This window comes from Struthio camelus, chromosome 38 (assembly GCF_040807025.1).
Source record: "Struthio camelus isolate bStrCam1 chromosome 38, bStrCam1.hap1, whole genome shotgun sequence".
Lineage (NCBI taxonomy): Eukaryota > Metazoa > Chordata > Aves > Struthioniformes > Struthionidae > Struthio > Struthio camelus.
Genome location: NC_090979.1, coordinates 515,082 through 535,166, shown reverse-complemented (window position 1 = coordinate 535,166; position 20,085 = coordinate 515,082). Strand labels below are relative to the sequence as shown.

At 73.9% G+C, this 20,085-nt stretch overlaps 3 protein-coding genes across 3 annotated transcripts in view; 2 read left to right on the top strand and 1 right to left on the bottom strand.

Annotated features, from left to right (window-relative positions):
* Positions 1-8,959, top strand: part of HUWE1 (HECT, UBA and WWE domain containing E3 ubiquitin protein ligase 1) — a 34,807-nt gene extending 25,848 nt beyond the window's left edge. The window contains 20 exon segments of the mRNA XM_068924189.1: positions 544-755; positions 1,573-1,861; positions 3,286-3,388; positions 3,473-4,028; positions 4,121-4,699; positions 4,786-4,942; positions 5,030-5,162; positions 5,255-5,457; positions 5,541-5,668; positions 6,102-6,198; positions 6,319-6,468; positions 6,594-6,839; positions 6,972-7,089; positions 7,168-7,308; positions 7,434-7,721; positions 7,810-7,915; positions 8,013-8,130; positions 8,214-8,395; positions 8,475-8,665; positions 8,759-8,959. Of these exon segments, the coding sequence (XP_068780290.1) occupies positions 544-755; positions 1,573-1,861; positions 3,286-3,388; positions 3,473-4,028; positions 4,121-4,699; positions 4,786-4,942; positions 5,030-5,162; positions 5,255-5,457; positions 5,541-5,668; positions 6,102-6,198; positions 6,319-6,468; positions 6,594-6,839; positions 6,972-7,089; positions 7,168-7,308; positions 7,434-7,721; positions 7,810-7,915; positions 8,013-8,130; positions 8,214-8,395; positions 8,475-8,665; positions 8,759-8,861 (4,100 nt within the window). The 3' untranslated portion in view covers positions 8,862-8,959.
* A 1,845-nt stretch (positions 8,960-10,804) lies between these two features.
* GNL3L (G protein nucleolar 3 like) lies at positions 10,805-13,993 on the top strand. The gene is made up of 12 exons (XM_068924184.1): positions 10,805-11,071; positions 11,167-11,247; positions 11,334-11,469; positions 11,556-11,659; positions 11,761-11,905; positions 11,993-12,080; positions 12,162-12,327; positions 12,893-13,035; positions 13,128-13,264; positions 13,396-13,514; positions 13,609-13,783; positions 13,867-13,993. Exons 1-12 carry the CDS (start codon positions 10,820-10,822, stop codon positions 13,917-13,919), a joined length of 1,599 nt encoding a protein of 532 aa, XP_068780285.1. The 5' UTR covers positions 10,805-10,819; the 3' UTR covers positions 13,920-13,993.
* A 79-nt stretch (positions 13,994-14,072) lies between these two features.
* ITIH6 (inter-alpha-trypsin inhibitor heavy chain family member 6) lies at positions 14,073-18,311 on the bottom strand (the record flags this gene model as incomplete). Its single annotated transcript, XM_068924116.1, is given in 17 exon segments — positions 14,073-14,344; positions 14,454-14,831; positions 14,912-15,025; positions 15,117-15,155; positions 15,250-15,301; positions 15,403-15,708; positions 15,710-16,501; positions 16,504-16,613; positions 16,660-16,762; positions 16,764-16,838; positions 16,916-16,986; positions 16,989-17,031; positions 17,112-17,281; positions 17,365-17,612; positions 17,696-17,806; positions 17,970-18,088; positions 18,090-18,311. Coding segments are annotated over 17 exon segments (3,183 nt in total), but the record flags the coding sequence as incomplete, so codon positions are not given.
* Positions 18,312-20,085: the final 1,774 nt, after the last annotated feature.

The following is a 20,085-nucleotide window of genomic DNA, read 5'->3' as shown; positions in this document are numbered from 1 at the left end:
TCCCCGACGCGTGTGTGTCCCCATGTCCCTCTGACGTGTGTGTCTGTGGTGTGCGTGTGTCCCTCTCGTGTGTCCCCGGCATATGCGTGTCCCCGTTGCGTGTCCCCACTGCGTGTCCCTGATGCACGTGCGTGTCCCCGACATGTGCGTGTCCCCGCAGTGTCTCTGACACGTGTCCCCGTCACGTGGGTGTCCCCGTCGCGCGTCCCCAACACGCACGCAGCCCTGTCGCGTGTCCCCGCTGCTGCGTGTCCCCAACGTGCGTGTCCCCGTTGCGTGTCCCTGATGCACGTGCATGTCCCCGACATGTGCGTGTCCCCGCAGTGTCTCTGACACGTGTCCCCGTCACGTGGGTGTCCCCGTCGCGCGTCCCCAACACGCACGCAGCCCTGTCGCGCGTCCCCGACGTGCGTGTCCCCATCGCGCGTCCCCCCTGCTGCGCGTCCCCATCGTGCGTCCCCAACACGTGCATGTCCCCGCGGCGCGTCCCCCCCCTCCGCCGCGGGCGGCCGTGCCTGACGGGGACGGGGACGGGGACGGCAGGCATCAGCCTGCCCGAGGGCGTGGACCCGTCGTTCCTGGCGGCGCTGCCGGACGACATCCGCCGGGAGGTGCTGCAGAACCAGCTGGGGATCCGCCCCCCCGCCCGGGCCCCGCCCACCCCCAGCCCCGCCCCCCCCGTCGTGGCCAATCCCGGCCTCACCGAGGTCAGCCCCGAGTTCCTGGCCGCCCTGCCCCCGGCCATCCAGGAGGAGGTGGGTGGGGCCTTGGCGGAGGGGGCGGGGTGGGGCGGGGCTGTTGTCCTGGGGGTGGGGCTAGGGCGGGGGTGTGGCCTGGGAAGGGGTGGAGCTATTACCCTGGGGGTGGAGCCAAGTTGGGGTGGGGCCCGGGAAGGGGTGGAGCCATTACCCTGGGGGAGGAGCCAAGCTGGAGGTGTGGCCTGGAAAGGGGTGGGGCCACTGCCCTGGGGGAGGAGCCAAGCTGGAGGTGTGGCCTGGAAAGGGGTGAGGCCACTGCCCTGGGGGAGGAGCCAAGCTGGAGGTGTGGCCTGTAAAGGGGTGGGGCCACTGCCCTGGGGGAGGAGCCAGCCTGGGGGTGTGGCCTGGAAAGGGGTGGAGCCAAGCTGGGGGTGGGGTCTGGGGAGGAATGGGGCTACAGCCCTGGGGGAGGGGCCAGCCTGGGGGTGTGGCCTGGAAAGGGGTGGAGCCAAGCTGGGGGTGGGGTCTGGGGAGGAATGGGGCTACAGCCCTGGGGGAGGGGCCAGCCTGGGGGTGTGGCCTGGGAAGGGGTGGGGCTGTTGTCTTGGGGGAGGGGCCAAGCTTGGGGATGTGTGGTCTGTGGGTGGGGCCATGGTGGGGGCCGGGCAGGGGGTGGGGCCACTGCCCTGGGGGTGGGGCCATAGCAGATGAGTACTGGGAGGGGGCGGGGCCTGTGGGTGGGGTGGTGGGCGGGGCCGATGGGAGGCTGCAGGGGCGGGGCCTCCTCCTCGAGGAGGTGTGGCCTCTTCCCCCCCCGAGAAGGGGGCGTGGCCTCCCCTCGAGGAGGGGCGTGGCTGACGGCGGGGCGGGGCAGGTGCTGGCGCAGCAGCGGGCGGAGCAGCAGCGGCGGGAGCTGGCGCAGGCGGCCGGGGCCGAGGCCCCCATGGACCCGGTGACCTTCATCCAGACGCTGCCCTCGGAGCTGCGGCGCTCGGTGCTGGAGGACATGGAGGACAGCGTGCTGGCCGTCATGCCGCCCGACATCGCCGCCGAGGCCCAGGCGCTGCGGCGCGAGCAGGAGGCCCGCCAGCGGCAGCTCATGCACGAGCGCCTCTTCGGCCACTCCAGCACCTCCGCCCTCTCGGCCATCCTGCGCAGCCCCGGTGAGGCCCCCGCGGCCCCGCCGCCGTCCTCCTGGCCTCACCGCGTCCCACGTGTCCCCGCCGCGTCCCCACCACGTCCCTCGTGGCCCCGCCACAGTCCTCCTGGCCTCACCATGTCCCTCGTGTCCCGACTGAGGCCCCATCATGTTCCTCACGTCCCCACCACGTCCCTCGTGGCCCCGCCACAGTCCTCCTGGCCTCACCATGTCCCTCGTGTCCCTGCCATGTCCCCACCGCGGCCCTCGTGTCCCCACCGCGGCCCTCGTGGCCCCACCGCATCCCTCACGTCCCCACCACGTCCCTCGTGGTCCCGCCACAGTCCTCCTGGCCTCACCATGTCCCTCGTGTCCCTGCCGTGTCCCCACCGCGGCCCTCGTGGCCCCACCACGTCCCTCGTGGCCCCGCCACAGTCTTCTTGGCCTCACCATGTTCCTCGTGTCCCGACTGAGGCCCCACCACGTTCCTCACGTCCCCACCACGTCCCTCGTGGTCCCGCCACAGTCCTCCTGGCCTCACCATGTCCCTCGTGTCCCTGCCGTGTCCCCACCGCGGCCCTCGTGGCCCCACCGCGGCCCTCGTGGCCCCACCGTGTCCCTCACGTCCCCACCACGTCCCTCGTGGCCCCGCCACAGTCTTCCTGGCCTCACCATGTCCCTCGTGTCCCTGCCGTGTCCCCACCGCGGCCCTCGTGGCCCCACCATGGCCCTCGTGTCCCCACCGCGTCGCTCGTGTCCCCACCACGTTCCTCACGTCCCCACCACATCCCTCGTGTCCCCACCGTGGCCCTCACGTCCCCACCACGTTTCTCACGTCCCCACCACGTTCCTCACGTCCCCACCACATCCCTTGTGTCCCCACCATGTTCCTCCTGGCCCCACCGCATCCCTCGTGTCCCCGCTATGGCCCTCCTGGCCCCACCGTGTTCCTCGTGGCCCCACCCCATCCCTCACGTCCTTGCTACGGCCCTCATGGCCACACCACGTTCCTCATGGTGCCACCACATCTCTCGTGTCCCCGCTGTGGTCCTCCTGGCCTCACCATGTTTCTCATGGCCCCAGCGCATCCCTTGTGTCCCTGCCACGTCCCTCCTGGCCGCACCGTGTCCCTTATGTCCCCTCGTGTTTCTTGTTGCTCTGCTATCTCCCTCGTGTCCCCACCACGTCCCTCACGGCCTTATCGCACCCCTCGTATCCATGTCACGTCCCTCACTGTGTCCCTCGCCGCGTCCCTCGCCACGTCCCTCATGTCCTTCATGTCCCTGCCACGTCCCTTGTGTCCCTGCCACGTCCCTTGTGTCCTCACCACGTCCCTTATGGCTCCGCCGTGTGCCTCGTGGCCCTACCTCGTCCCTCGCGTCCCCGCCACGTTCCCTACGGCCCCGCCACGTCCCTCGCGGCCCCCGCTGACGCCCGGTGTCTCCGCAGCCTTCACCAGCCGCCTGAGCGGGAACCGGGGGGTGCAGTACACCCGCCTGGCCGTGCAGCGGGGCGGCACCTTCCACATGGGCGGCAGCAGCAGCCATAGCAGGTACCGCCGGGGGGCGGCGGGGCGGGCGAGCGGCCCCCGGGGCCCCGGGCCGGGGGCCGCGGGGGCTGACGCCGGTGCCCGCAGGCCGTCGGGCAGCAGCGTGGACAGCCTGCTGCGCCTGCGGGGCCGGCTGCTGCTGGACCACGAGGCGCTCTCGTGCCTGCTGGTGCTGCTCTTCGTGGACGAGCCCAAGCTGAACACGAGCCGGCTGCACCGGGTGCTGCGCAACCTGTGCTACCACGCGCCCACGCGGGGCTGGGTGGTGCGCAGCCTCCTCTCCATCCTGCAGCGCAGCAGCGAGAGCGAGCTGTGCCTGGAGGCGCCCCGCGGCCCGCCGGCCGCCGACGAGCGGCCGCGGCGAGCGGGAGCCCGGCCCGGCCCGGCCGCCGCCGCCGAGCCCCGCGCCCTCGACCTGCTGCACCGCGTCGAAGCCCGCAGCTCGGGGCAGCTCTCGTGGCTCTCGGTGTCCATGGACGCGGCCCTGGGTTGCCGCACCAACATCTTCCAGATCCAGCGGGCGCCGGGGCGGAAGCACACGGAGAAGCACGCCGCCGCCGCCGGCTCCGCCGTCCACATCCACCCGCAGGCCGCCCCCGTGGTGTGCCGCCACGTCCTCGACACCCTCATCCAGCTGGCCAAGGTGAGCGCGGCCGGCCCCCCCCTGCCCACACGCGGCGGCGGGGGGCCGCGGCGGCGCCGCTGAGCCCCGTTTCGCCTCTTCGCCCGCTCCAGGTCTTCCCCAGCCACTTCACGCAGCAGCGGGGCCGCGAGGCGTCGGGCGAGGGCGAGCGGGAGCGCGGCGGCCCCAAGGCCGGCGGCAGCCCCTGCCCCGGCGGCCCCGGCGGCGGCGGCGGCGGCCTCTCCACCGATTTCTGGGACCTGCTGGTCAAGCTGGACAACATGAACGTGAGCCGCAAGGGGAAGGGCTCGGCCAAGGCGGGCCCCGGCGGCGGCGGCCCCGAGGCCGAGGCGCTGGGGCTGGGCCTGGAGGCCTCGCCGCTGGGGCAGCTCATGAACATGCTGTCGCACGGCGTCATCCGCCGCAGCGCCCTGCTCACCGAGAAACTCCTCCGCCTCCTCTCCCTCATCTCCATCGCCCTGCCCGAGGGCGGCAAGGGGACCGAGGCGGGGGCCGCCCCGGCCGCCGGCACCCCCGCCCCGGCCGCCCCCAGCCCCCCGGCCGCCCCCGCCGCCGCGGCTCCGGCCAAGGGCGCCAAGTCGCCGGCGAAGGCGGCCGAGGCGGGCGGCAGCCCCGACTCCCGCATGGCGGCGACGGGGCTCACCGAGAGCCAGCTCCAGCTCTCCGTGGAGGTGAGCGGCAGCGCGTCCCCCGCCGGCCCGGGCCGGGCCGCGGCGTCCTCGAACCCCCGTCACCCCCGGTCTGTCCCCGCCGCCAGGTGCTGACGTCGCACTCGTGCTCGGAGGAGGGCCTGGAGGACGCGGCCAACGTGCTGCTGCAGCTCTCGCGGGGCGACCCCGGCACCCGCGACACCGTCCTGCGCCTGCTGCTCAGCGGCGCCCGCCAGCTGGGCGCCACGCTCTGCCGGCAGATCGGTGAGGGTCGGGGTCGAAGGGCGAGGGGGTGGGGGGGGGGGCCCCGGACGCCTGGGCCCCGTCCCCCGCTGAGCCGCCTGCCTGCAGGCACGCTGCTGGCGGAGCTGCGCGAGTACAACCTGGAGCAGCAGCGGCGGGCGCAGAGCGAGGCCCCGTCGCCCGAGGGGCTCCCCGAGGAGCAGCCGCCCAGCGCCAAGCTCAAGGGCAAGATGCAGAGCCGGTGAGCGCCGGCGGGACGCGTGTCCCCCGCCCCCAGCACCACCACCACCCACCGCGGCCCCCTCGGCCCCCGCTAACGCCCCCCTCGCCCAGGTTCGACACGGCGGAGAGCGTGGTGATCGTGGCGTCGCAGAAGCGGGCGCTGGGCGGGCGGGAGCTGCAGCTGCCCTCCATGTCGGTGCTCACCTCCAAGACCTCCACGCAGCGCTTCTTCCTCCGCGTCCTCCAGGTCATCATCCAGCTCCGCGACGACACCCGCCGCGCGCACAAGAAGGCCAAGCAGGCCGGGCGCTTGGGTAAGGCCCGGCCCGACGGGGTCGGGGTTGGGGTGGGGGGGGTGACGCCGTCCCCCCGCCCCGCTGACGCGTTGTCCCCGCAGGCGCCGGGGGCCTCGGGGCGGCTGGCAGCATCCAGGCCGCCGTCCGGCAGCTGGAGGCCGAGGCCGACGCCATCATACAAATGGTACGTGAGGGCCAGAGGGCCCGGAGGCAGCAGCAGGCAGACACGGTTAGCACGGCCGCCCTTCCTCGCCCTCCTCCTCCCCCTCTTCCTCCCTTTGCTGCACGCGCTGCTCTTCCTCCTCCCGCTCCTCTCCTCGTCCTCTGCCTCCTCCGCGTTCCAGCCTTCCTCCCTCTTCGCCCTCGTCCCGTCTTCGTCGTCCCGCTCTCCTTCCTCTTCTTCCCCGCCTTCTCTTCCTCGTGGTGGGGCTGTTGGGTCTTCCTCCCCGCTTCCTCCTCCTCCTCCCTCTGCCCCGCACGGCTCTGGGTCCCCCCCCCCCCCCCAACCCGGCAGCCGGAGCGTCGGGGCCGGCCCGGACACCGGGGCCCTCCTTCCTGGGTCGAGGGGGGGGCCTTCCCCGTCGCCCCTCCTGGGACCGCGGCTTTTGGGGGGGGGGGGGAGGGTCCCGGCCCCCTAACCCCCGGCCCCGCTGTCCCCGCAGGCGGAGGCCGGGCAGGCGGACGGCGCCGCCCGCCGGGACGAGTCGCCCATGGACGTGGACCAGCCCTCGCCCGCCCCGCAGGACGCCCCCTCCGTGGGTGAGTGGGCGCCGGCCCCCGCCCGCCCGCCCGCCGCGACCCGCTTCGCCCGGGGTTGTTGGGGGGGGGGGGGGGGGGGCCCGTGCTGAGCCCGTCCGTCCGTCTGTCCGTCCCCCGCAGGCTCGGAGGGCTCGCAGGCGGGCGAGCGGGACGAGCGGCCGCCCGAGCTGCCCCTGCTCAGCGAGCAGCTCTGCCTCGACGAGCTCTGGGACATGCTGGGCGAGTGCCTGAAGGAGCTGGAGGAATCGCACGACCAGCACGCCGTGCTCGGTGGGTGCCCGGCGCGGGCAGGGGGACGCCGGGGTTGGGGGGGGGGGCCCTGACGACCCCCTCGCCGCCGCCACCCCGACGCCTCTGGCGTCCCCGCTGACGCCCCGCGTCCGGCCCTGCCGCAGTGCTGCAGCCGGCCGTGGAGGCCTTCTTCCTGGTGCACGCCACGGAGCGGGAGAGCAAGCCGCCGGTGCGGGACACGCGCGAGAGCCAGCTGGCCCACATCAAGGACGAGCCGCCGCCGCTGTCGCCGGCCCCGCTGACGCCCGCCACCCCCTCCTCCCTCGACCCCTTCTTCTCCCGCGAGCCTTCCTCCATGCACATCTCGGCCAGCCTCCCCCCCGACACCCAGAAGTTCCTCCGCTTCGCCGGTGAGCGGGGCCCCGGCGGCGGGGTGCGGGGGCGGGGGGAGCATTGGGCGTCATCATGGGGCTCCGGGTGGGCCGTGGGGGTTCGGGGCCGCCCGAGGGACGGTTCGCGGCTGACCCCCCGCCCCGCCCCAGAGACCCACCGGACGGTGCTGAACCAGATCCTGCGCCAGTCGACCACTCACCTGGCCGACGGCCCCTTCGCCGTCCTGGTGGACTACATCCGCGTGCTGGACTTTGACGTCAAGCGCAAGTACGGGCCGGGGGAGGCCGGGGGTTTCGGGGGCCGGGCCGGGGGGCCGCGTCCCTGAGCCGCCGTCCCCGCGCCCAGGTACTTCCGGCAGGAGCTGGAGCGCCTGGACGAGGGGCTGCGCAAGGAGGACATGGCCGTGCACGTCCGCCGCGACCACGTCTTCGAGGACTCCTACCGCGAGCTGCACCGCAAGTCGCCCGAGGAGATGAAGAACCGCTTGTGAGCGCCCGCCCCGGACGCCGGGGTCCCTCGGCTGGGGGTGGGGGGACACGGGGGCTCGCTCGGGGTGGGGGTGGGGGGGCTGTCGCCCGGCTCCCCCCTGACGCGGCGCGGCTGCCCGCCAGGTACATCGTCTTCGAGGGCGAGGAGGGCCAGGATGCCGGGGGGCTGCTGCGCGAGTGGTACATGATCATCTCGCGGGAGATGTTCAACCCCATGTACGCGCTGTTCCGCACCTCGCCGGGCGACCGCGTCACCTACACCATCAACCCCTCGTCCCACTGCAACCCCAACCACCTCAGCTACTTCAAGTTCGTGGGGCGCATCGTGGCCAAGGCCGTCTACGACAACCGCCTCCTCGAGTGCTACTTCACCCGCTCCTTCTACAAGCACATCCTGGGCAAGTCCGTCAGGTGAGGGGGCGGGGCCTCGGGGACGTGGGAGGGGCTTGAAGAGCAAGGGCGGGGCCTGGGCAGCACTGACTCCTCCCCCCCGGCGCAGGTACACGGACATGGAGAGCGAGGACTATCACTTCTACCAGGGCCTCGTCTACCTGCTGGAGAACGACGTCTCCACCCTGGGCTACGACCTCACCTTCAGCACCGAGGTGGGCCGGCGTCCCCCCGCCCCGCGTCCCCGCGTCCCCGCGCCCCCCCCGGCGGGCTCTCACCCCCCACCCCACCCCACCCCGCGCCGCCCCCCAGGTGCAGGAGTTCGGGGTGTGCGAGGTGCGGGACCTGAAGCCCAACGGGGCCAACGTGCTGGTGACGGAGGAGAACAAGAAGGAGTACGTGCACCTGGTGTGCCAGATGCGCATGACCGGTGAGCGGGGGGGCCGGCGGGGCGGGGGGCTGGGGGCTGGCACCGAGCGGCCCTCACCGGCCCCCCCTTCCCGCCCCGCGCAGGCGCCATCCGCAAGCAGCTGGCCGCCTTCCTGGAGGGCTTCTACGAGATCATCCCCAAGCGCCTCATCTCCATCTTCACGGAGCAGGAGCTGGAGCTGCTCATCTCGGGGCTGCCCACCATCGACATCGACGACCTCAAGGCCAACACCGAGTACCACAAGTACCAGGGCAACTCCATCCAGGTGGGGACGGCACCGGGGGCGGCGGGGTTGGGGGGGCGGCGGGGGCCGCCCTGACGCCGCCGCCTTCTCCCCCCCCCAGATCCAGTGGTTCTGGCGCGCGCTGCGCTCCTTCGACCAGGCCGACCGGGCCAAGTTCCTGCAGTTCGTCACGGGCACCTCCAAGGTGCCGCTGCAGGGCTTCGCCGCCCTCGAGGGCATGAACGGCATCCAGAAGTTCCAGATCCACCGCGACGACCGCTCCACCGACCGCCTGCCCTCGGCCCACACCTGGTACCGGCGCGGGGCGGGAACGGGGGGGCGGGTGGGGGGCGGGGCCTGGCCCCCCTTGACTCCGCCCACACACCCACTCCCTCCCTCCCCCAGTTTCAACCAGCTGGACCTGCCGGCCTACGAGAGCTACGAGAAGCTGCGCCACATGCTGCTGCTGGCCATCCAGGAGTGCTCCGAGGGCTTCGGCCTGGCCTAGCCCCGCCCCCGGCCCCCGCCCCGCCCCCCGGGGGCGGGGCCCGCAGGGAGGGGGCGGGGCAGAGAAGACAAAAGGATCTCTATAAATATATATATATATTTTTTGGTTTCGTTGGCGTTTTTTCCCCCGTTGGCCCCACCGGCCCCTTCTTCCTTTTCTTAATTTCAAGCTTTTGACCCCGTGGTGGGGGGGGGGGGAGGAGAGGCCCCTCCCCCGCGGTGGGGGGGCTGGCCACGCCCCCTCCCGGGAGGGGGAGGGGGGAGGACAGCCCTGCCCCTCCCCCCCGAGAGGACACAAAAAAAAAAAAAAAAACAAGGAAAAAACAGAGAAAAAGGAATAAAAGCGCACTCTTGGTAAGGACGGTCCCGGGTCGTTCTTGGGGCGGGGTCGAGGGGACCCAGGCGTCCGGTGACGTCACAGAGGGGAGCGGGCGGGTGAGGCGGGCGGTGTGTGTGTCCCCCACCCCACCCCGTCCCCCGCCCTGGGGCGGAGGAGGAGGAGGAGGAAGGGAGCGGCCATGGAGGCGGAGCCGCCCGAGGAGGCGCCGCCCCCGGGCCCGCTGCAGCGCCAGCTGCGGGCCGGCGAGTTCGGGCTGCTGCGCGGCGTCCGCGTCTTCGAGAGCGACTTCGTCCAGGTGGGTGGGGCCGGATGGGGGGGCGGGGCCGGATAGGGGGCGGGGCTGACGTTGGCTCCGCCCCCTCCCTCCTTCCCCCAGGTCGGCCGGCGCGGGGAGGTGCTGGACGTGCACAACCGGGTGCGGGTGGTGACGGTGGGCGTGGCCCGCACCAGCCCCGCCCTCCCGGCGCCCAACTTGCTGCTGCTGGCCCGGCCGCGCGCCGCCCCCCCCGCCGGGGGGGTGGAGCTCACCAGGTACCGCCCCCCTGCTACGCCCCGCCCCCCTCCTCTACGCCCCGGGCGCGGGCGCTGACGGCGGCGGGCGCCCAGGCTGCTGCCGCTGCGCTGGGTGCAGGTCTCGGTGCAGGACGCCCCCCGCGAACGGCTCCGGTTGCGTTTCGCCAACGGCCGCAGCTTCTACCTGCAGCTCTGTCCCCGGCCCGGAGCTCCGGGTCTCTTCGAGCGCTGGGTTCGCTTAGCCCGCTCGCTCCGCCCCCCGAGCCCGGCCCCGCCCCCCGCCCAAGAGGCTCCGCCCCCCGAGGAGGGGCAAGGGGTGAGCACCGAGGCTGAAAGCGGCAGCGGCGGCTCCGGGGAGCCGGATCCCCCGGCTCGGCCCGCGGACGACGGCGGCGGCGGCAGCCCGGCGCCCCCCGACCCTCCCCGGAGCCCTCCCGGCGAGGCGGAGGCTCCGCCCCCTGCGCCGAGGGGGCGGAGCCCGCCGGCCGGCAGGAAGGCGAGAGGCAGGTGAGTGGGCGGGGCGAAGGGGATGAGGGGGGGGGCGTGGCCGCGCCGAAGCAGCGCTGACGCCCATTGGCCGTGGCAGGCCGCGGGAGCCGCCGCCGGCGCAGAGGAAGCCGTCGCACGGTGAGAGGGACTCCTCCCCCTCCCTCCCCGGAGGCTCCGCCCTCTCCCCGCCTCGGCCCCGCCCCCTCACCCGCCCCCCCCGCCTTCCCCTCTCTCGCCGCAGGGCGGCGGCCCAGCCGCATCGTCGCCCTGGTGAAGTCGCTGTCGGGCGCCCGGCGCGGCGGGAAGCGCTGACGGCGGAATAAACGCTGGTTGCAGGACTCGTGGCTGTGTTTGGGGGCGGGGCTAAGAGGGGGAGTGGGCGGGGCTACGAAAGGGGGCGTGGCCACGACGGGCGTGGCTGCGAGGGAGGGCGGGAGCGCCCGCCCCTGCCGCTCTGCCGGCCGCCGCTGTCTAGCGGGAGGGGGCGGAAGTGACCTCACACGGAGCGGAAGCGGAATAGGGGGGAAGTCCCGGCGCCCGGAAGTGACGTTCTACCGAGGCGGAAGAGCGGCGCGAAGGCGCAGGCGCAGCAGGAAGTGGCAGGCAACGCGTGTGCCATGGCGGGGCGGCGGCAGTGCCGGCGGGCGGCGGCCGGGCGGCAGCGGCGGCGGTCGGGCCAGGTGAGCGGCGGCCGGGCGAGGCGGGGCCGGGCCGCGGCCCCAGCCGGTTCCTTCCCTCGGCAGGGTCAGGGCGGCGGCGGCACGAAGGAAGCGGGGGCGGCGCGGGAGGCGGCGCTGCTGCGGCGGAGGCCGGGCCTGGCCGCTCTGCGGGACGACGCCCTGCGGCGCCAACGGGCCTTCGAGCGCAAGGTGAGGCCCGGGACGCCGGGGCCCTTTAATTTGGAGGGGGGGGGGGAACGTGGGGCGGACGCCGAGGCCCCTCCCTCACCCGTGTCCTCGCGCAGGCGGCGGAGGGGGCGGAGCCGGCCGAGCCCCGCCCCCGGGGCGAAGCGTCGCTGCGGCGATACGGGCGGGAGCTGCGTAAGGTGAGCGAATGGGGCGTGGCCTGGTGGGTGGGGGCGTGGCCTAGCGCAGCCCCGCCCCTCCGCACTGGCTCCGCCCCCCCCGGCAGGTGCTGGCGGCGTCGGACGTGGTGCTGGAGGTGCTGGACGCCCGGGACCCCCTGGGCTGCCGCAGCCCCCGGCTGGAGGCCGCCGTGCGCCGGGCCGGGCCCGGCAAGCGCCTCGTCCTCGTCCTCAACAAGATTGGTAGGCGGCGGTGGCGGGGCGTCACCCGGACGCCTGGGTCCCTGCTGCCGCCGCCGCCGGGTGACTCAACCCCGCGCCCGCCGCAGACCTGGTGTCCCGCGACGTGGTGGCCAAGTGGCTCAAGTACCTGCGGGCCGAGTTGCCCACCGTGGCCTTCAAAGCCTGCACGCAGCAGCAGAGCCGCAACCTGGTGAGCGCCGGACGCCGGGGCCCCTTCCCCCTCCCCCACCGCGGCGGCGAGGACGCCGGGGCCCCTCTCCTCGGCCTCACCTCGTCCCCCGCCCCCGGCAGAAGCAGAGCCGGGGGACGGCGGCCACGGCCCCCGAGGAGGTGCTGGCCGGGGCGGGCTGCGTGGGGGCCGACTGCCTGCTCCGGGTGTTGGGCAACTACAGCCGCTCGCAGGACGTCAAGACGGCCATCACCGTGGGCGTCGTGGGTGAGTTGGGGGGGGGGGGGAAGCGGAGGGCGGCCCGGACGCCCGGGCCCCGCCGCTGACGCGTCCCCCCCGCACCTACCCCCGCAGGGTTCCCCAACGTGGGTAAGAGCAGCCTCATCAACAGCCTGAAGCGGAGCCGGGCCTGCCGCGTGGGGGCGGAGCCGGGTGTCACCAAGTAGGCCACGCCCCCCCTGGGGGGAGGGGTCTGGTGTGGGAGAGGGCGGGGTCTGACGCAGCCCCGCCCCCTCCCCGGCAGGTGCCTACAGGCGGTGCAGCTGGACCGGCGGCTCCGGCTCCTGGACTGCCCCGGGGTGGTGGCGGGGGGCCCCGGGGCCGCCCTGCGCGGGGGCCTCTGCGCCCGGCGCCCCGCTGACCCCCTGGGCGCCGCCACCGCCATCCTGCGTCGCCTCCGCCCCGAGCAGGTGGGGCAGTCACCGTGGCAACCGGGGCGGTGGAGGGGGGGGGGTTACCCTCGGGTGCGGCTGTTGCTGCGGCAACCGTGGGGTGACCCTCAGGTGGGGCTGTCACCATGGAGGGTACAGAGCGGGACCCTTGGGTGGGGTTATTGCTGTAGCAACCGCAGAGGGGACCTATGGCGGGGGGGGCCATCTCCAGGGCAACCATGGGGAGGGGACATGTGGAGGGGTGATCGCCATGGCGACCGTTGGGGGGGGACCCCTGGTGAGGCCATCACCATGGTGACCGGGGTGGGGGGGGACCCATTGGTGAGGTTATCTCTATAGCAACTGGGGGAAGGTGACACATGGGGGGGGTGGGGGGGTGGCAGGGGGGTGGTTGCTATGGCAACAGCGAGGTGTCCCAGCAACACCCTTGGGAGCAACACCCCCATCGCCACGGTGACCCGGAGGCACTCGGGACCCCCTGGGGCGGGGGGCTGTGGTGACCCGGAGGGGAGCCAGGCTGGGGCGGGGGGTGCTGTGGGTGGGGCCAATGGGGGTCAGGCTCCGCCCACCCCCCACCCCGCAGGTGCGGGAGCTGTACGGGGTGCCCCCCTGCGCGGACCCCCGGCGCCTGTTGGCGCTGCTGGCCCGGCGGCAGGGCCGCCTGCGCCCCGGCGGCCTCCCCGACGCCCGCGCCGCCGCCGCCGCCCTGCTGCGCGACTGGACCAGGTGCGCCGGGTTGGGGGGGACGGGACGGGGGCGGGGGGACCCTCCGGCAGCCCGGCCCCTTCTTCCTCCTCCTCCTCCTCTTCTCCCCGCAGCGGGAAGATCTCCTACTACACCCTGCCCCCCGAGGCGCCGGCCGCCCCGGCCACGCTGGACGCCCGCATCCTGCCGGCGCTGGGTCCCGCCCTCGACCTGGAGGCCCTGGAGCGGGGCGACGCCGAAGCCCTGGCGGGTGAGAGCGCTTCCCACGGGCCCCGGCGTCCGGGCTGGGTGTCCCCCACGACCCGCTCCCCTCGGTCCCGTTCTCCTCCTCGCTCCGGGGAGGGGCCCCGGCGTCCGGGCTCACCTCGCCGCCGTCCGCAGCTCTGCCGGCCGTCGCCGCCGGCATCGGCCTGGCTCCCTGCGCCCCGCAGGAGGAGGAGGAGGAGGAGGAGGGCTCGGGTGACGAGGACGAGGCCATGGAGGACGACGGCGACCTGGAGGTAGAGGCCGGGCGGGCGGGGGGAGAAGGGGGTGAGACGGCGGCGGCGGCGGCGGCGGCGGCGGCGGCGGCTCCAGCCCCGTCTCTGCCCCCAGCTCGGCTCCGTGACGGTGGAGCTGAAGCCGCGGGCGAAGGGCGCCGGAGCCGGAGCCGCCCCGGCCCTGCCGCGAGCCCCCCGCCTGGAGGACGTGGCCGCCCTCGACCCCCTGCTGCAGGGCCAGGGCCTCCGGGCCGCCGGCAAGCGGAGGAAGAAGCTGCAGCGGAGGGCGGGTGAGTGGCGACCGGGCCCCATTCCCCCCCCCCAAGACCCCCCCCCCCCCAAAACTGACGGCGGCCCCTCGCCCTCCCGGCAGAGAAAATCGCCACCAAGCTCTCGGAGACGCTGACGGCCGCCATGCAGCTCTGAGCGCCGCCCCGCTTTATTTTTCCGTTTTGGAAACGCTCCGTTTGAAATAAAAGCGGGGAAGCTTCGTGCCCGGAGGCCGCGGCGGGTTGGTGGAGTCGGGGGGGGGGGAGCCCGGAGGCGCTGCGGGGGCCCAGGCGTCCGGGAGCTCCCCCGCCCCACGGGGTTGAAGAGCGGTTGGCGGAGGCAGGCCGCGCGTCAGGCGGCGGCGAGGAGGCGGGGGGCGACGAAAGCCGGGTAGGGCCCCCCCAGCAGCGCCTCGACGTCGGGGGGCTTCACCAGCCAGCAGGGCGCGGGCCGGGCCGGACCCCCGGCCTCCCGCAGCACTTTGGTGACGAGGGTGGCGGGCGCCGGCGCCGCCCCGTCCCCCCGCAGCCAGGCGGCCGGCGGCCCCGGCGCCAGCCGCAGCCCGGCGCCGCGGAAGAGGCCTGCGCGGGGCGAGAGGGCGGGCGTCAGCGGCGGCGCTCGGTGGGCGTCGTTTCCCCCCCCCACCACCACCACCACCCCGAACCCTCGCCCGGGGCGGGGGCCGCTCACCCAGCAGCCCGCCGGCGGCGGGGGACAGCCCGCGCCCGTCGGCCACGTAGAAGCCCAGGTGGTCGCGCTGCAGGGGGCCGGGGCGGCGGTAGCGGTGCCGCAGCACCACGGCGGCCAGGCGGGGGCCCAGGCGGAGGCGGAGGCGGCCCCCCGGCCCCACGGTCAGCTGCAGCGGGGGTCGGGCCAAGCGGGCCGGGCGGGAGAAGGGCAGGAGCAGCGGGGTTTCGCCGGCGACGGTGACGCCCTCCAGGGTGACGGTGAGGGCGGCGGCCGCGGCCCCCGGCCGGCTCAGCACCACGGCGAAGGCGTCGAAGAAGGTGCGGGGCCGGCCGTCGGGTCGGGCCGGGGCGCCCGCCAGGCGCCCGTTGACCGCCAGGCCTGCGTAGCCCCCTCCCCGTCAGGCGGCGCGGGGTGGGGGGCGCCGCCGGCGGTTGTGGGGGGGGGGGGGGCTGGCTCACCGTGCCGCCGGTCGGTCAGCAGGCGCAGGACGTCCCCCGGGCGCCCGTCCAGCGTGAAGCAGAGGGGCTGCGCCGCCCCCGGCGGGCGGGCGACGAAGTGGGGGTCCCCGTCGGCTGCGGGCGGTGGGTGGGTGGGTGGGGGGGGAGGTCAAGGGGGGCGCCTGCGGTATCCCCTCACCCCACCACCACCCCGGCACCCCCTTACCGGAGGAGGAGAAGGTGAGGAAGGTCGGGCTGGAGGAGGCTGGAGGTGGGGGGACAAGGGGGTCGGCGGCGGACGCGGTTGGGGGGGGGGCGCAGCCCCTCGCCGCCCCCCCCACCCCGCGTCCCCTACGTACCCGCGTCCGCGTCGTCCTCGCCCGCGCGGTCTGCGAGGGAAAGCGGGCGCCGTCAGGGGCGGCGGGGGAAGCCCGGACGCCTGGGCCCTCTCCGCCACGTTTTGGGGTGGGGGGGGTTACCTGCGTCGTCTTCGTCACCCTCCCAGCTCAGACGCCCTGCGGGGGGAGAGGGGAGCTGGGGGGGGGGTCTGGGTGCGAGGTGGTGGTGGGAGTCCCGGGGGTCCCGGCCTCACCTCCGGCCGGCAGGATGGCGTAGACGGCCGGCGGGTCGAGGGACTCGACGAACCGCGCGTCCCCCTCTCCAGGCGCGAGCAGCTCGGTCTCGGCCGGCGGCGGCAGCAGCACGGCGTCGCCGGGGCCCTTCCGGGGGCTCGGCGGCGCGGAGCCGAGGGCCGGGGCGGCCGTGCCCAACGTCCCCGGCAGCGCCTCGTCCTCCCCGGCGGTGCCCGTGGCTTCGGGCCGGGGTCACCGGCGCGGAGGTGGCCGGCCAGGGCGCGGTGACGCTGCCCGGCGCGGCCGTGGCGGTGCTGCGCTCGGTGCAAGGGGGGGCCCTGGAGCCCCCTTCCTCCTCCTCCTCCGGCGCGACCACCACCAGCGAGGTGACGGGCGTGACGAAGCGGTACTCCAGGGACAGGTTGGTGGCCCTGTCGGCGAGCAGGCGGCGGGCGGCCGTGTCGTTAGCGCGGAAACGAGCCCGGAGCAGGTCCTGGATGGTGAAATAAGCCCAGAGGCGCCGGACGAAGGCGCCGATGAGCGCTGGGTCCAGGGAGCAGCCGGGCGGCAGCTGGGTGGCGTCGGCGGCCACCTCGCCGCCCAGCCGGAGCCGTCCCTCCGGACCCCGGCCCGTGGCGCGGACGCGGAGCCGCTCCGTCCCCGGCGGCACCCGGCCGGCCACCACCAGCTCGGAGCCGCGGAAGTAGTTGGGGAAGAGGCTGCGGGTGAGGTGCTGGGCGGCCTGGCCCGGGTAGGAGAGCTGCACGTCGCGCAGCAGCGGGTTGGCGATCTCCTCGTAGAAGCCGGCCAGCTGCAGGGCGGCGTCGGCGTCCTCGTAGACGCGCCGGGCCGCGCCGCGGTTCTCCAGGGCCAGGCGGCGCAGCAGCCCGTAGTCGGCGTCGGCGCCGAAGGCCAGGCCGAAGAGGGAGACGGAGCCGCCCAGGGCGCGCCGGGCGTTGGCCAGGATGCGGGCGCCGGCCGTCACCCCCGCCGTGGCCTCGCCGTCCGTCAGGAAGACGAGCAGCGGGACGCGGCTCCGGCCGGATCCGCCGCGCGGCTCCGGTTGAGCACGGCGGCGGCCGTCAGCAGGGCTCGGTTGATGTCGGTCCCTGCGGAGGTGGCGGGGTGACGGCAGGGTCCCCCCCCCCACCCTTTCCCCAACCCCGCCGCCTCCGGCTGTTTCACCCCCGTCCCGACACTCACAGCCCTCGGCCCGCAGGCCGTCGACGTAGCGCGCGGCGCTGCGGACGTGGGGCGCCGTGGCCGGGACGGAGCCGTCGGCCTGCCACACGCTCGCGCCCCTCCGAGAAGGCCACGATGTTGAAACGGTCGTGGGTGCGCAGGTCGCCGAGGATGGCGTGCATGGCCGCCTTGGTCTGCGGGCAGCGGCGGCGCGGGGTGAGGGCGCGAGGGGCCACGGGCGAGAGCCCCCTTCCCTCCCCGTCCCCTCCACCTGCTTCATCTTGGTGCCGGTCATGGAGCCGCTGACGTCGATGACAAAGACGACCTCCTTCTGGACAGGGGCAGCCCCCCGGGCGCGAAGAAGTGCACGAAATAGCCGTCGTACATCTGGGGGAGGGGGGGACACGGAGCGGTCAGGGGTTTGGCGGCGGCCCGCCATCCCAGCGCGTCGCCGTCCCGCCGAGCACCTGCACGTCGCCGGCGGCGTCGGGCCGGGCCACGTCGTACTCGACCACGAAATCGGCGGCGATGCCGGCGCCGGAGAAGGCCGCCTGCTCTCGGGGGCTGGGGGCGAAGCGGACCCAGGCGCAGTGGGTGCCCTTCTCCACGCTGGCGGAGGGCGGCGCGGCGGCCTGCCCTGCAGCGGTGCGAGGGGGGTGAGCGCGTGCGTGCGACGCGCGCGCCGTTGGGGGGGGGAGGCAGAGCCGGGGCGGGCCGCACCTCGGAGGGCGTCGGTGAGCAGGCGGCTGGCGCGCAGGGGCAGCACGCGGACGAAGCTGAGGCCGGCGCGCTCGGCGATGCTCAGCTCCACGCTGAGGTCGGCCACCACCCGGCCGGGGCGGACGCTGACGGCGTGCTGGTACTTTCCCAGGCGTCGTTGCAGCAGCTCCTCGTAGCGCAGCTCGAAAGCCACGGTGCCGCCCGCTGCCACGTTGGCCGTGACCCGGAACCGCTCCGTCTCCCGCTCCCTGCGAGGGCGGCGGCAAGGGGTTCAGGGCACCTCGGCCGCAGCGGGCAGGCCCCCGGCCAGCCGCCCGGCCCCGGGCCTCACTTGGTGCCCACGTGGGCTGCGGTCTCGCCCCGCCGGCGGGCCTCCTCGTACAGCTTCTGGGCCTGGCGCTTCTCCTTCACTTCCGCCACGTAGGCCTTGCCGTTGGCCGTGCTGGCGGGCAAGAGAGACGGGGGCTGGTCCCGCGGCGTCCCGGCCCCCTCCTCCGAGGGACGGGGCGCCGCGGAGGGCACGAGCGTGGGACGGGGATGGTGGGGCGCGGAGGTCCCCCCTCCTCGCCCCAGTCCCGTACCGCCCTTCCCCAAGCCTTGCTCACATGGTGAAGTTGGAGACGAAGGCGGCGGCGGGTAGGTGCAGGTCGAAAGCGGCCTGTCGCGGGCCGGCGTGGGGGTTGCGGAGGGCGCAGCGCACCCAGGTGGAGGCGTAGCGGGAGACCGACGGTGGAGCGCACGGAGAAGCTCGTCACGGGCAGCTGCGGAGCAAGGAGTAAAACAAGCGCCCACCTCCTCTCAGCCCCATCCTCATCCTCCCCGACGGTGACTGGAGGCCGCCGGCCCCTTCCCACCCGGGATGGCGGCGGCCGGGCTCGGCACGGGGAAAGGGGGATGCTGGCGGAGACGGGGGGGATCCTGCATCCCACCGCCCTGGAAAAGGTCCCCCTCGCTCACCTCCTCTCCGAGGGACGGCGCGGCGAGCAGGAGGCCCAGCAGGACGGCGCAGCCGGCCAGCGCTCGGCCCGGCCGCTCCATGCCGAGGCCGAGTCGCTCTCCTCCTCCGACGCACCGCTTTCGCCGGGGGCAGTTTGTTTTATTTTGTTTTTTTTTTTTTTTTTTCAGTTTTTCCTTCCCTCTCTTCTTCTTCACGGGTTATTTTTGTTTCCCTTCCCTTCTTCCTCTGGACCTATAAATGTGGCATTCATGGCAGACAAGCCAGGGACTGTGTGCAGGTTGGGGGCTGGAGAGACGCCAGCGCCTGCTGCTTGCCTGGAAGGTGAAATGGAAACGATGTGCTCAGAAGAGCCCGTGTCTTTGAGGTCAGAAGATGGGTTTTTTTTTTTCCATCTTATTGATTTTTCCCTTCTACTTTTTATTTATTTCTCTCCTTTTTTTCTGCCAGAGGAGGCAGAAGGGGAGAGAACTGAACCGGAGGGTAGAAACTTGAGCGTGAGTTTGCCATTCCCTCCCCGAGGGAAAAAAATATATATATTCTGACCACCACCCCCCCCCCCCCCGGCCTCCAGCCGATCCCTGGCCGCGGTTTGGGGGAATCCAGGGTCAAACGGAGGGAGGGAAGGTTGGAATTGGAAGGAGGATTTTGTTAACTTGGTTGGTGGGGGGGGGGGGGGGGAAGCAGCCATTTTGGGTGTTTTTGTGGTGTTTTATTTTGTTTTTGATTTTCCTACCTGAAGGGAAGGGGCAGGGAGCGACCGTTGGGGGGGGGCGGGGCGGGGCGTGAGGCAGCGGCTTTGGCGCCCTTTTTTGAACCTGAGGAGAAGGGGAGGCGCGAGAGAGGGCGCGGCCGTTGGGCGTTGCTAGGCAACCGCGTTGGCGCCCCCTTTTTTTGAGCCTGAGGAGAAGGGGAGGCGCGAGAGAGGGCGTGGCCGTTAGGGCGTTGCTAGGCAACCGCGTTGGCGCCCCTTTTTTTGAGCCTGAGGAGAAGGGGAGGCGCGAGAGAGGGCGCGGCCGTTAGGGCGTTGCTAGGCAACCGCGTCGGCGGGAGCCTCGCGGGCGTTAGCGGGCACGCGGCGCGGCAGAGCGTGGGAGGGGCGTGGGCCTGGCCGCTCATCCAATCATAGCGGGAGGGGCGGCTCTAGGGGGCGTGGCCTTGGGCGGGCGGTGGGTGGGGTTCCGCCATCGCGCTCGAACGCCGGCCGGGGCGGGGCTGTTGGTGGTTGGGGGGGGGAGGCGGGAGGGCCAATGGGAGCGCGAGGTGGGCGGGCCCCGGCGCGCGGCGCGGCTCGGGCGCATGCGCGGGCGGTGCGCGCCGGCATCTGCGCAGGCGCGGCGGCGGCAGCGGCTGAGGGGAGGCGGGCGGCGCCGCTGGTCCGGCGCCGGTGGGGCTGTGCGGCCCCGTGGGTCGTCGCTCGGGTTATCGGGGGCCTTTAGGGGAGGGTGTTAAAATGCCTTGTGGCTGGGAGGCTCCCACGGGGAGAGCCGATGGGGGAAAGTCTCCGTGGGGAGCGGGGTGGGGGGGTGCCTGCTAGCAGCTTCAGTTCCTCACGCAATTTCCTTGCTCTCGCAGCTGCTCCTGGAGGGCTGAGAAATGTCCCAGAGGAAGCGCAGCAAAGGGTCTGGCTTCTCTCAGGTAGGCGATTTGTCTCCCCCCCCCGCCAACCCTGCGTGGAATCGAGGCCCCTTTCCCGCCCGTCTGCAGCAGCAGTGTAACGCTCCTGGCCTTTTTGTGCAGGGGGAAGAGGGGGACGATGACTACCT

Excerpts from the sequence above, each read along its gene's own strand:
- GNL3L (XM_068924184.1), top strand. The coding sequence starts at position 10,820 with ATGGCGGGGCGGCGGCAGTGCCGGCGGGCGGCGGCCGGGCGGCAGCGG. Across the intron at positions 11,248-11,333 it reads ACGGGCGGGAGCTGCGTAAG|GTGCTGGCGGCGTCGGACGT; the intron begins GTGAGCGAATGG and ends CCCCCCCGGCAG. Across the intron at positions 12,328-12,892 it reads GTCGCCTCCGCCCCGAGCAG|GTGCGGGAGCTGTACGGGGT; the intron begins GTGGGGCAGTCA and ends CCCACCCCGCAG.